Here is a 12,953-nt window from a genome sequence, read left to right as displayed (position 1 = left end):
TTCATTCTGGGAAGGAAGGCAGATTTGTAAATCACTAGCTAAAAGACACTTGGGCCTATGATAGAGATGTACAAAGAAAACCCTGATTTAGTGACCAGGGTTGGATTGAGGTAAGAGATAAGGTGGGTCTAGGTCGGTTTCACAGAGGAAGTAACATTTGACCTGGGAACTTTTTAGCTCAGAAGGTCGCTGCTTGTGACCAGAGTTTCAGATTACCAAACTATTCAGACTATGCACATCGGTTTCCTAGGCGATAGGCTGAGGGCGTTGCCAGGGCAGGGTTGGGCTGGGAGCTGAGCGCGTAATGTGCAGGGGCGGGGTGGCTTAAAGGGGTAGAAACAGAAGGGGTTTGGCTGGCTTTTAGGAACCCGGAGCTACAGCTGGCGGGTAGACGGACACCAGAAGGGGGCGCGACTTCCTTACCACTCTGCGCGTCCATGCCATCCTAGCAGGCCAGCCAGGTTTTTCTAGCGAGGTAAGACGCCTGCCTTACGGGTTCCTAAAGCTCACGCTCGCCTGCCCTCTCCAACCTCATCACACAGCCCAGCCTGGACACTTCAGAGTTGACGAAGAGAACTAAATTATTAAACGACGCCTGAAGTCTTGCGTGTTTGCCAAAACCTTTCTACAATAAGCTGCCTGGTAAAATGAGTCCCTGAAAATGATCACCATAGCCGGCAGAGAACTATTTCCGGAGGTTGAGGATGGGGTGGAGTTTAGGGTTTGTTTTTTGCCATTTTTGACCACTGCTAACAAAGAGCTAGCTGGGCCAGTTCAACGCCCCTTCCGGTTTCATTCGTGTCCTTCAGTCCTTTACTAAAGTTGCCTTTGACCCCGGAAGTCAGGGCTTCAGGGTGCCTCCCTCCCACAAGATGGCAGCTGCCGAAGACGAATTACTGCTGCCAAGGCTCCCTGAGCTCTTCGAAACCAGTAAGCAGTTTCTGGATGAAGTGGAAATCGCGACGGAACCTACTGGTTCCCGGATGGTCCAGGATAAGGTGCTTAAGGGACTGGACCTCCTTGAGAAGGCTGCCGAAATGCTCTCGCAGCTCGACTTGTTCAGGTATGGCAGAGAAAGAAGGTAGTGATGGCTGAGAACGGAGGTAATAATGGTTGCTAAGGGAGGAGCCATTGAGCCGGGGTGGGGGAGATCTTTAGCCCCCTATTTCGCGCTGCGATCTAGGACGTTGTTTACACTTTCCACTGAGTTACAGTCCCATGCCTCTGGCTGCTTCTCCGCGGGTTGGCTGCATAAGTGCTGTGTAAACACTCAGCCACTTTCTTGGGGTGGGGTGGGGGGCGACTGGCCATTGTTCTCCTGGCCTCACCCTTTGGCTCCCGCCCCTGCCCCCAAGCTAGGGCCAATGTTTGAATGGCTAGCCTGGCTTTACAGCCTCTTCTTCACTCTTTATAGCCGAAATGAAGATTTAGAAGAGATCGCTTCCACTGACCTGAAGTACCTGTTGGTGCCAGCATTTCAAGGAGCCCTCGCCATGAAACAAGTCAACCCCAGCAAGCGCCTAGATCATTTGCAATGGGCTCGAGAACACTTCCTAAACTACTTAACCCAGTGCCATTACTATCATGTTGCGGAGTTTGAGCTGCCCAAACCCGAGAACAACTTGGCTGAAAATAATACTGCTAGTTCCTCCATGGCCTATCCAAACCTCGTTGTTATGGCATCTCAAAGACAGGCTAAAATAGAGAGGTGGGTCAATAGCTAAAATTTGAGGGATACCCAATGGCAGTGCCATTGCAAGGGGCACATATTTGGGTGGAGGGGAACAGAATGGTGCGTGTCACTCTCTTGGTTCTTACTGAGCATAGACCCTGGTGAGAGCAAACATTTCTGAGGTTTTCAAGATGCCTCTACCTTTGTTTCTGAGGTGATCATCCCCCTAACCATTCGATCTCTACTAACTTATGCTTGCCAGCATTCGTGATGTAGTGTAAGAAAGTATCTTCCACCCTTTTCCACATCATAGCTTAACTATGATCCATGTAACCTGTCCATTGATTGGGAAGTTCTGTTCTAAAACAGCACCGGATCGGGTATGTAACATCCTAAACTGATCTTAGTTCTGGCATGACTTCATGTGACCTTAAAATGTTACTTACTCTCTTAGTTAAACAAACAAAAATTATGAGTGTCAGTGTTGTGTGTGTATAATTGTGTGAATGTTTTTTTAACGTGTATAAGTGTCTTGTACCTTGGAGGAACATATAGTCAGGTGAGGGAAACAAACATGGAAAGGGGTTTCATTATCAAGTGATGTAATAAAGAGATGCACAAGATACTGTGACAGTAGGAAGGAAAGATGCAGAACCAAAGAGGAAAACCCTGGAAGAGGTGACTCCCATGCTGATGTGTTTAAGGGCAAATATTTTCCTGCGGACGAGAAACAAGGATATTATCTAGTAGAGAAAAAACATCACATTAAAGAACAGTGATGCTGGAATACAAGAGGGTGGTGAGGAAAGGGAAGGAATGGTGCTGAAAAATATTGTAGGGGCCAGACCAAGGAAAGTGAAGGAGTATATATAGCATTACTTCTTTTTTTTTTCTAATTCATTTATTGAGGGCTCATTCAACTCATCACAATCCATACATCCATCCATTGTGTCAAGCACATTTGGACATTTGTTGCCATCATCATTCTCAAAACATTTTCTTTCTACTTGAGCCCTTGGTATCAGCTCATTTTTCCCCTCCCTCCTCCCACCCTCCCTCACAACCCCTTGATAATTTATTAATTATTATTATTTTTTCATGTCTTACACTGTCCAGTGTCTCTGTTTACCCACTTTCTGTTGTCCATCCCCCAGGGAGTAGGTTATTTGTAGATCCTTGTGATCTGTCCCCCCTTTCTCCCCCAACTTCCCCTTCCCCTCCTAGATAACCTTACTTCTTATAACTGGGAAGGGGTTCAGATATCAGCTCCACCATTTAATTACTCTTTGGACAAATTGCTTTCTCTTTCTGCCTCAGTTTTTTCTTCTGTAAAATTGGCATTATAACAAGTGCTTTCTCATTAAGGACTAGTTAGGGTTACAGAGATAAAGCACTTAACACAGAGTAAGCACTCCCAAGTCAGCTATTACTGTTGTATCTTTCTGGACAAGAATATGTGATGTGGCATTGGAGACCTGGGTTTAATTCCTCAGGTTTCCTTAAAAGTGAAATCTAAATAATAAATTATGTCTAGCTCATAGAGCTAGTAGGATAAAACACACAGTAAAGTGAAAGTATTCTGTAAATGTTAGCTATCATTAAGCTTGAAATTTTCTTGGTAACTCCAGTCTTCTAAAAGCTTGTTAAAAGATTAGCATGGTCATATTTGCATTTTAGTTAGTACAATCTGGCAAAATTAGAAAACCATGTGAGGGAAAGGTTTAGACCCAGTTGGTGGGTGGTTTCCACTAGAGGTGAGAACTCAACCAGCACTGTAGCAGTAGGGAATGGGGGGAATGATATTTACTTACATAGGTTTGAAGCTGCAGAAAATACTGATCACATGGTTGTGGGAGAAAGAGTCGAAGGAGGCTGCAAGAAAGAAACCCATACTTCTGACTCAGATGGATAGGTGATGAGGGGAATAAGGGGAGAGCAGATCAGGTGATAAGAGAGAGTATGCATTCATTATTGAAACACGTTACACTAGGAGACATTGGGTAGTATGAAGCTCAGAGGAGAGTCTTAGCCTAGAGAGCTGTAAGTTCGAATCATTTATTTAAGAAGTCTTTCTGTGTCTAGGACCTAACTGTTGTAGGCATTGAAGAACCAGACCAAGTTGTTTCCTTCATAGGGCTTTTTCTGGCGGAGCAAACAGGTAAAGCATACTGTAGTTTCAATTGATAAGTGCTATGAGAAGTGTGGTTTCGGGACAGCATATGAAATGAATAGGACGTGTAATTCAGCATCATGTCCTTTGTAAGAAATTGGAGGCAGGCAAAAGGAATAGGAGTTTCAAATATATAAATTATACAAAAACTACTGTAAATGCCTTAAACTGTTGTAGAGAAAAATGAGGGAATGATCACATCTGGTTGGAGGGATGAAGAAAATGTTTCAGAACATGATCGCATTTGAGATGAGGCTTGATAATGTAAGAGGGAGAGTCAAAAAGTTTGTAGAAAAACGGAATGCAAAAATAATGGGATTTTTCCATGAATGTGTTGAAGTCCCCTTGCAAAAGTAATGCTCGCTGTGGAAAGTTTTTAAGTTGAACTTGTACATCGAAATAGGTATGGTTCATATCTAATATCAATTAACCAGATATTTGTCTTAATATATTGGACACCTTTCTATGCATAAAAAATATTGAACATGTCCATATACACTAAGATATGTTTATCATAATACAATAATATTTTTTTTTCATGTGAGTTGCAAAGTCGTGTCCATTTGTTATTCTGAACCATGGCGTATATAACTCAAATGTTTAGTACAATAGGCTTTATATAGCAGAGGTTGGCTCATGTGTAGATCTGATTTTGACCTAAGTTAGATGTTCGTAACCTGCCTGCATTAAAAAAATTTTAAAAATAAACTTTAATACTAAAAGTCAAGTAATTATGTTAAATTTCTGTTATATTTCTTCCCATAGACATCGTTTTTTCAATTAATAAATTGGGGATAATATTAGCCTGGCTGCTTTTTAACCTAACATACTATGAGCATTTCTGTTGTCTTAGTATAGTTTTTTCAAACTGTGATATTTAATGGTTATGTAATATTCCATTCTATAGTTGTACCTTAATACCCTAGTTATTTGAAATAATCTGATAGGTGACAAATACTTAAATTAGTTACAGGGGTTTTTTTGCTTTACTATTCTGAGTAATGGGTGAACAAGCACCTTTAACTGTATTTCATTGTTTCCATATGATAGATTTTTAGGGCTAGTGACAAGGTCAAAAGGTTTCAATATTTTAAGGTCCTGGTTACAGTATTGCTTTCTGTAATAACACTTTCAGAGACGGTGCCACTGCACTAATCTTGGGTGTTATGTAGAGAATCTAGTTGGTCAAACAAAAAGGTTTCTTTTGTAGGATTTTTATTTCTTTGGCTAGCAAGTTTGATCAAATGGTAGGTGGGGATATAAACTCTATCTTTATGCTAATAATTCCCCCATTTATATTACTTAGGCTAGACCTCCCCTGAACTTCAAGTTTCTGCTTCCAAAACCCTGCTTGCATGGGTATTTTATGGACATCTCAAACTTACATGCACTAAATAGAGCCCTTGATGTAATTTTAACCCCTAAATCTGCCCCCATGCCCAAATCTTCACCATCTCAGTAAGTACCATTCACTATTTACCCAGGAAGTTAAGCCAGAAGCCTAAAAATTAGCTTCAACTCCTTCCCTTTTCTGAATCTCTACATCCACTCCATCAGCATTATTTCTTTCCATTCCCACTGTCATACCTAATCAAAACTACCAATGTTTTTCATCTGCAGCAGTTAAACTACTAAGTACTACAAGGTCTTGCGTGATCTGATGCCTACTTCTCTAATTTCGTTATTTTGTCTGTCTCCATTCCCCTGCTTGCTCATTAGGTTCCAGCTACACTGACCTTTCAGTTCTTTGAACTAGATCTTGCTCCTCTCTACAGGGTCTTTGTACATGCAGTGAAATGCACTTCTTTATCCTGTATGTCTCAGCTTAAAAGTCACTCCTCTAAAAGGCTTTTCCAGAGCAGTCTTTTTTAGGTAATTACCAGCTGCCATTTTCTCTTAGCCTTATGCTTATTTTCTTCATAGCCTTATCACATCCTTCTCCTTCCATATGATAGATATTTTGGACTAGTGACAAGGTCAAAAGGTTTAAATATTTGCAATTATTTCATCTACCTGTCTTCTTGGTTTTTATATCTCTCCACTATTAGGATGTATACTGCCTGAGGGCAGGAATCATTTCTCACTGTGGAATACCTCGTACTGGACTTGGCATAACACATTGTTGACAAGCAGGAGGAACTATGTAAGCAACATCCCAAACACCAGTATAGTTTGAAGTATATACAAAACCTAGCCAACCAAATCTATTCCCATTGGGTCAGTTCTGACTGATAGTGGCCCAATAGAAGTTTTTCAAGACTGAATCTTTGCGGGAGCAGAGAGCCTTATCTTCCCTCCATGGAGTGACTGGTGGGCTTGACCTACCCACCTTAGATTTGCAGTCTGATGCCTAACCTACAGCACCACTAATGGGAAATTGTCTGGTTTGAGAGAAATTAAGTACTGTGGTCAGTAGTCTACATAAAGAAGTAAAAAAGTAAAGAAAGAAGAAAGGCAGAAAGAAGAATTAGCATGCAATGATGGTTTTTAACAAAATGAAGTGATAAAAATGGAGTTAAAGCAATCAAATGCTACTTTTGCAAGAATCGTTTACTATGTGATTTGAAAACAAAATTATGATCCTTATTATTTTCTCGAAGTTCCCCTCCACCATGATTACCTAATGAAGCCATCCTATATAAAATCCATAAATGGTATATCCGCTCAATTTCAGAGGGGCACTGATGGCCCAGTGGTTAAAGATGTTCAAACCCACCAGCAGCTCTGTGAGAAAGATGTGGCAGTCTGCTTTTATAAAGATTAAAGGAGCCCTGGTGATGCTTTTGGGTCAGTGGTTCAAACTCACTAGCTGCTGCACACGAGAAAGATGAGGCTTTTTGCTTCTATAAGATTGGCAGTCTCAGAAACCCTAGGGACCAGTTCTGTTCTGTCCTATAGGGTCACTAAGAGTTGAAATTAACTTGATGGTAATGCATTTGGGTTTTTTGTTGTTGTTTTTCTCCCTCTCAAAACATGTTGCTTCTCCTACATTATGTATTCTTACCATCTTTGAGGAGTAGGTATGAGTCTGGTTGTTTAACTGTGTACCTCCATTATTTCAACAGAAATAGGAAAGTTAGGAGTTGGGTAAGTAATAAGTCTAGTTTTTAATTTGCTGAATTTGTCCTAACTTGACAACTAGATAACCATAACTATTAAAATAAAATAACCCACTCTCGGAGTGGACGCTATCTCATAGCAACCCTATTTAGGGTGTCCAAGACTAAGTCTTTAGGGGAGCAGACAACTTCACCTCCCATGTAGCGGCTGGTGGGTTAAAATGCTGACCTTATAGTAGCAACCTAATGCTTATCCCCAAGCGCCACCATCCATCTTAAAACTTAACTGCCATTGAGTCAATTCTGACTCAGTGACCCTATAGGACTGACTAGAACTGCCACTGTGAGTTTCCAACACTGGAAGTATTCACAAGTGTACAAAGCCTCATCTTTCTCCCATGGTTTCAAAGCAGCTGGTGGTTTCAAACTGCTGACCTTGTGGTTAGCAGCCCAACGAGTAACCGTTATACTACTTAGGCAGATGGAAAAGTGTAACTGAAATTTACTTGAAGATTTTGGGGCTAGTGCTAAATTTTTAGGAGCCCTCTGCTCTGGCGAGTGCATGAGTTTGCCAAGGGAAGCATTTAGAAGGGCTGAGAATGCCAAGGGTAAAACCGTGGAGACAGGTGAATGGAGAAGGAAGAAGAAGAGGAAAGAAAGCAATTAATTCGAGGTAAGAATAATCACAGTACAAATGGAAGTACTCATTGACACCTGGAGAAAAAAGAACAGCTGGTGTAAACTCTGAAGCTTCGCCTTCTTTTCCCCTATTCCAGATACTGTAACACTTAACTCATGTTATTGTTAAGGTGTAACTACTTGTCAGTGTCTGGATTTTGAACATCTCAAAATTAGAAACTTCGATTATTGTATCCTTGATATTGCAACTGTATCCTTGATGTTCAAGCTCCTGTTAACTGTTAAGGTGTAACTATTTGTCAGTGTCTGGGTTTTGAACATCTCAAAATTAGAAACTTTGATTATTGTATCCTTGATATTTCAGTTGTATCCTTGATGTTCAACCCAGTAATTTGATCATAGTAAATAGTTGGAGGTGCATTTGAGAGGGACAGATGCAGAAAGATGCGAGCAATAGGGCATAACAGACCTGAGGTCAACAATCCAATCTCTACTACAGATGGGGCAGCATCTAGCTCTGAGCCTCAATTTCTTCTTTTATTAATAATATCTATTATATTGCCACTTCCAAAGCACATTTATGTGTATTATTGCATTGTATTTAATCCTCTTATCTCTACGAAGCAGGCATGCTTATCCACTTTTAGGAGTTAAGGAAATGGGCCCAAAGTTAAGCTACATAGTTAATAAGTAGCCAGAGTAGAATTTAAATCTTCCAGTTCCCAGTTCTAGTGCTGTTTTCACTAGAGTACACAAAAGAGTGGTTCTTAGAAAAGATATAAAATGGGTTGAGGGAATGTGTTCTAGGACAGGAAAAAGGTGAAAAATTATAGTGAAAAACAGCTTCTAATGACAGTATGATTGAGAGAGGCATCAAAGAATATGTGTAGTAAATGGATTGATAGCAAAAGTGAAACAGTAAAGACGTTGCCTTGGAGATGCCTTGATGAAGATAACATTAGTTCCTTAAATACAAGAATATAGGTGTCAGAATGCAAGGGTAAAGCTATAAATATTTTAACTGAAGAAAGTAATTAAATTCGCCCCTGACTTGTTCTCGACTCAGGGTGATTCATGGTGGATGTTGGCATGGAGTCTATAAAAGATTAAAAAGGATAGAGAGCAAAAATGACCACTAAGCTAAAGTTTACAAACATGAATTTGTGTTGATCCATTTTACGTAAATGTGTGATTTGTTAACTATCTTCACCAGTTTGTGAAGGGAGTAGTGAATATTGCCCAGAGTTACAGACGCGTCCCAGGGATGGGATTCTAGGGTGCTAGGGTGATTCCCATGTGATGTTTTACCATGTGGCATCCAGAGCAGTGATGAAGGTCTGTTATGTGACATAGAACCAATTCTGGCGCATAGTGATCCTGTGTGACCGAACAGAGCAGCCCCGTAGGATTGCCTAGGCTGTAGTCTTTATGGGAGCAAATCACCAGGTGTTTTCTCCTGAAGAGAAGCTGTTGGGTTCCAATCTTTTAATTAGCGGCCTTCCTTACATGAAGATCTAGGCCTACAGTTTTTAATTAGTTCCTTAGAGCCCTAGGATTCCATCACAATACCTGGATAGAGAGTTTTGGGCGTGCCCTTCCAATTTAACCAATTCAATTTTATGTTATGCTAATACAAAAGGGTTTTTAAAACAGTGGGCCAATAGAATAGGAGTTTAGGAACTAAAAGTGTCAACAGTAATAAAGAGCAAAGTTAGTAGGAGCAAAGTAATCTGGTTCCTTGAGGCTTCCTCCTCGGCCCCCCCACCCCACCAATATCATGACCCCAATCCTGCCTTTCACTGTGGACTAGAATGGAGCATGTGCACAGGTACAGATGAGAGCTCACGACACACAGAATCCAGGTCAGATAAACTCCCTCAGGAATAAAAATGGGAGTAGCGATACCAGGAGGGGAGGGGGCGCAGAAACTAGGGAAGGGAGAAAGCAATTGGTGTAAAATATGAAAATAATAATTTATCAAGGAGTCACGGGGAGGGAGGGGGAGAAAGAGCTGATATCAATGGCTCGAATAGAAATGCAATGTTTAGAACATAATGATGGCAACATATGTACAAAAAGGCTTGATGGCAATTGATTTATGGATTGTTTTAAGCGCTATAAGAGCCACCAGTAAAATGATATTAAAAAATAAATAAAAATAAAACAGGTCACTTATGTACAATTAGAAAATCCCACCTGATAGAAATAGAATGAAATGAATAGGAGCTTCTCTGTAAGATGCTTTAATCCTTGAAAGTTGAAGCAATTCCCAGTAAAAGTACTTGTTTCTTATGGGGAAAAAGGGAAGAACAGAGAGGGGCTAGATCTTATGCATGCAGAGAACAGGAAAAGAAGCAAATGAACCTTATTCAGAGCACCACTAAACTAACCTAGAACTTACCCTGAGTTATATACAACCTAAGGCTTTAGTAGACTATTTTTTCCTGTGATTAGGTACATTCAGGAAAGAGAGGGGTTAGGAAGGGTACCAAGATTATATGTTAAAGTTAAGTATTCTCTCTAATAGAATTCACGATGTGGGAATTGGTTGTTGTTACATTAAATTCAGAGAGAGAGATTTATGATGGTGTGACAGTTATTTGTCATGTTCTGTAGAATGAGCAATTATGAGGATGGCAAAGGACTGCAGTGTTCCATTCTCTTGTGCATGGAGTTGCTGTGGGTCAGAGCTGACTCGATGACACTAAAAACACTGCTTGTTGGATAAGAGGAATAGAAGAGCCTACTTTTAAGTTACTTGTTTTTTTAGGAATCAGAATGATCTACTTACTATGCTTTTAAATAATTGCTCCAAACAACACTTATGTTTCATACACATACAAAAAGCAGTGGAGGATAACAATTTTTATAATAGGAAATGTTAGTGGTGGCTCTTGAGTGTTTGGTGGCCATGAACCCCTTTTATAGTTTGATACAGGAAATTGAAAAAATTTAACTTCAGCATCTCTTCCCCCAGTTAAAGAAATGCATACATGTAGAATTCTGTATAATATTTCACAGAATTTGAGTCCTTTCCCCAACCTAGATTCTATCCATGGCTATCAGATTCTCCAGGTCTGGAGTAGGGCTCCAAGGCAAAGATTTTTCTGAGAAAATCTCTTGATTCTGATGTTCATTCCTGCCTAAGGACTATTGCTTTAGAATGAGTCTTGGGGAAATTTGTGTTACTTTTCAAAGCCAAGGCCTTTTCTTTGAACAGTTGGGCACTTGTCTTCAGCTATCAGAAAATCATCTGTGTTGCAGAGAAGTGACTGGATTGTTGTGCATTGGGGTTGGGCACAGTTTGTGGGAGAAGTTCCTTTGAGACCCAGATGCTCAGGATCAGCCTCAGGAACATATGTAAGCAGTTTAGTCTCTGGTTTTTTAAATGTCTGGGACAAGAAGCATTTACCAGACTATTGGGAGTGAAGGGGCTCACATGAGCAGGGTTGATGAATAGAAGAAGTTTTCATTTATTTCAAACACCAGAACTCCTACTTCATCTACCCAACACTTGAGCCCACTTCTCGGGAGTGTTGATTTGGATATCTGCCTTCTCATTTCAAAACTCACCCAGGGCTCAATTCTCTTTTTTTCAACAGTTTTATTGGCAAGTACTTTACATATAGTAAATAATTTACATGCAATAGTTCAATCATTCAATAATACCAAAGAGAATTGTACAATACCCCCACATCAATTCAGAGCACACCCCCAACACGGTTAAATTGCCTTTAAGATGCGTTATGCAATCACAATCCATTTTAGTGCTCCCTCCCATCTTCATTAGTTACTCCCAAATCCCCTTTCCCTCCCTATTGTCACCCCCACCCTTACCCCTCTATTCCCTATATCCTTGTATCATTATCATTATGTATCCACTCCTCCTGTGCTTTACAACCGGGAGACCCAACTGAAAACAATAAAAAAATTACGATAAAGTAGTAAGGGTAATAACAATCGTATACAGACAAAATACTAATAATGCGTAAGAAGGAAAAGACCCCTAACAATGTTGAAAAAGCCAGGGAAGAAGTTTCTGTCATGGATCAATTAAGACATACTTGCACCCAGAACAAATGCAGGTCTGTAGGGTGGTCAGCTGACCAAGTGACTGAGTTCAATCCAGCATAATCAAAATTACAGTGGTCTCTGCCTAATAGTCAGGCTGTTTGAGACTCTTGTTTGGCTAGAACGGATCTGCCAGTGTCTCAGTCTGACCAGATCCTCTGAGGATGGGTTTGGGCTCTCACTGCCCATTATAGCCCTCCGCAAATTGGGTCATCATAATTTTTGCTGTGATGCTTTTCTCCTCACCATATTTGAGTTTTGTATTTGTCATCTTTGGATCACAAACTGGTGTGCTTCTTCTGTGTGGACTTAGTGGACTCCTCGCTTAGATGGCTACTTGTTTTAATATAAGTCTTAAATACCAGACAATATTCCAATTGATAGCCAGGCACCATCTGCTTTCTTTACCATACTTGGCTGTAGCACCCTTATCTTCAGTAATCATTTCATGAAGGTGAGTATGGAGAAGGTCCCTGATGTAAGAACTGATTGTTCTTAAGTTGGGGCTAGAATATAGTGTGAAGGGCTCAATTCTTAATCTTCCTTTCTATACATTCTAGGTGATCTTAAGTAACCCTGGCTCCAACCCTGGCTCCTTCTTTGAACTCCAAATTTGTATATCCACTAGACTATTTGAGATTAATGACTGGGAGGATGGTACTCTGCAAGGCAGTGTTTGATTGTGTTGTATGGAAGAACATTGTGGGTCAGAACTGATTCAGCAGCTCCTAACAACAGCAAAAACACTTGAGACTGACACTTTGATAGACTTCAGAGTTCAGGTTCAATGCCAAACTCTTGATTCTTGACTTTACCTCCTACTTCCTGTCTTCCTTCATTATAGTAGATAGAACCTTGTTCTGACAGTTGCTTAGGCCAAAATCTTCTCATTTATCCTTTATTTTTCCCTTTCTTTCCCACATTTATCACATTCAGTTAACAAGCAAATCCTGTTTGTTTTATATTTTAAATACATCCATGTCTTACCACCTTCTTCACTACCTATTTCAAGGTACTTTTTCTCACTTGAATTTTAATTGCTTTCCCTACTTTCACCCTTGCCTTCAGCCTCCACAGTCAGCACTCCACACAACAGCTAGCATGACCCTTATAATAAAAAGTCTTCTCATGTCTCTTTTGTAGTCACACCACTCCAGTGGCTTTCCCTTTTTACAAACTACAGCGCTGACTACCTCACCTAATTTCCTATCTTTACTTCATCCCAGCTACATTACCCTTCCTGCTACTTCTCTTTTTTTAAATTATTTTATTAGGGGCTCATACAACTCTTATCAAAATCCATACACACATCAATTGTGTAAAGCGCATTTGTACATTCATT

General features: G+C 40.4%; 1 protein-coding gene across 1 annotated transcript in view; it reads left to right on the top strand.

The window, feature by feature from the left end:
- Positions 1 to 709: 709 nt before the first annotated feature.
- IGBP1 (immunoglobulin binding protein 1) overlaps positions 710 to 12,953 on the top strand; it is a 30,555-nt gene continuing 18,311 nt past the window's right edge. The window contains exons 1-2 of the mRNA XM_045297005.1: positions 710 to 1,063; positions 1,415 to 1,708. Coding sequence (XP_045152940.1) covers positions 873 to 1,063; positions 1,415 to 1,708 — 485 coding nt within the window. The 5' untranslated portion in view covers positions 710 to 872. The remainder of the gene's footprint in view (positions 1,064 to 1,414; positions 1,709 to 12,953) is intronic.

Source organism: Echinops telfairi, unplaced genomic scaffold (genome assembly GCF_000313985.2).
Source record: "Echinops telfairi isolate 266 unplaced genomic scaffold, ASM31398v2 ScPeMD7_7415;HRSCAF=8453, whole genome shotgun sequence".
Classification (NCBI taxonomy): Eukaryota; Metazoa; Chordata; class Mammalia; order Afrosoricida; family Tenrecidae; genus Echinops; species Echinops telfairi.
The sequence above is the reverse complement of the archived record's forward strand: the minus strand, read 5'-3'. Positions and strand labels throughout refer to the sequence as shown.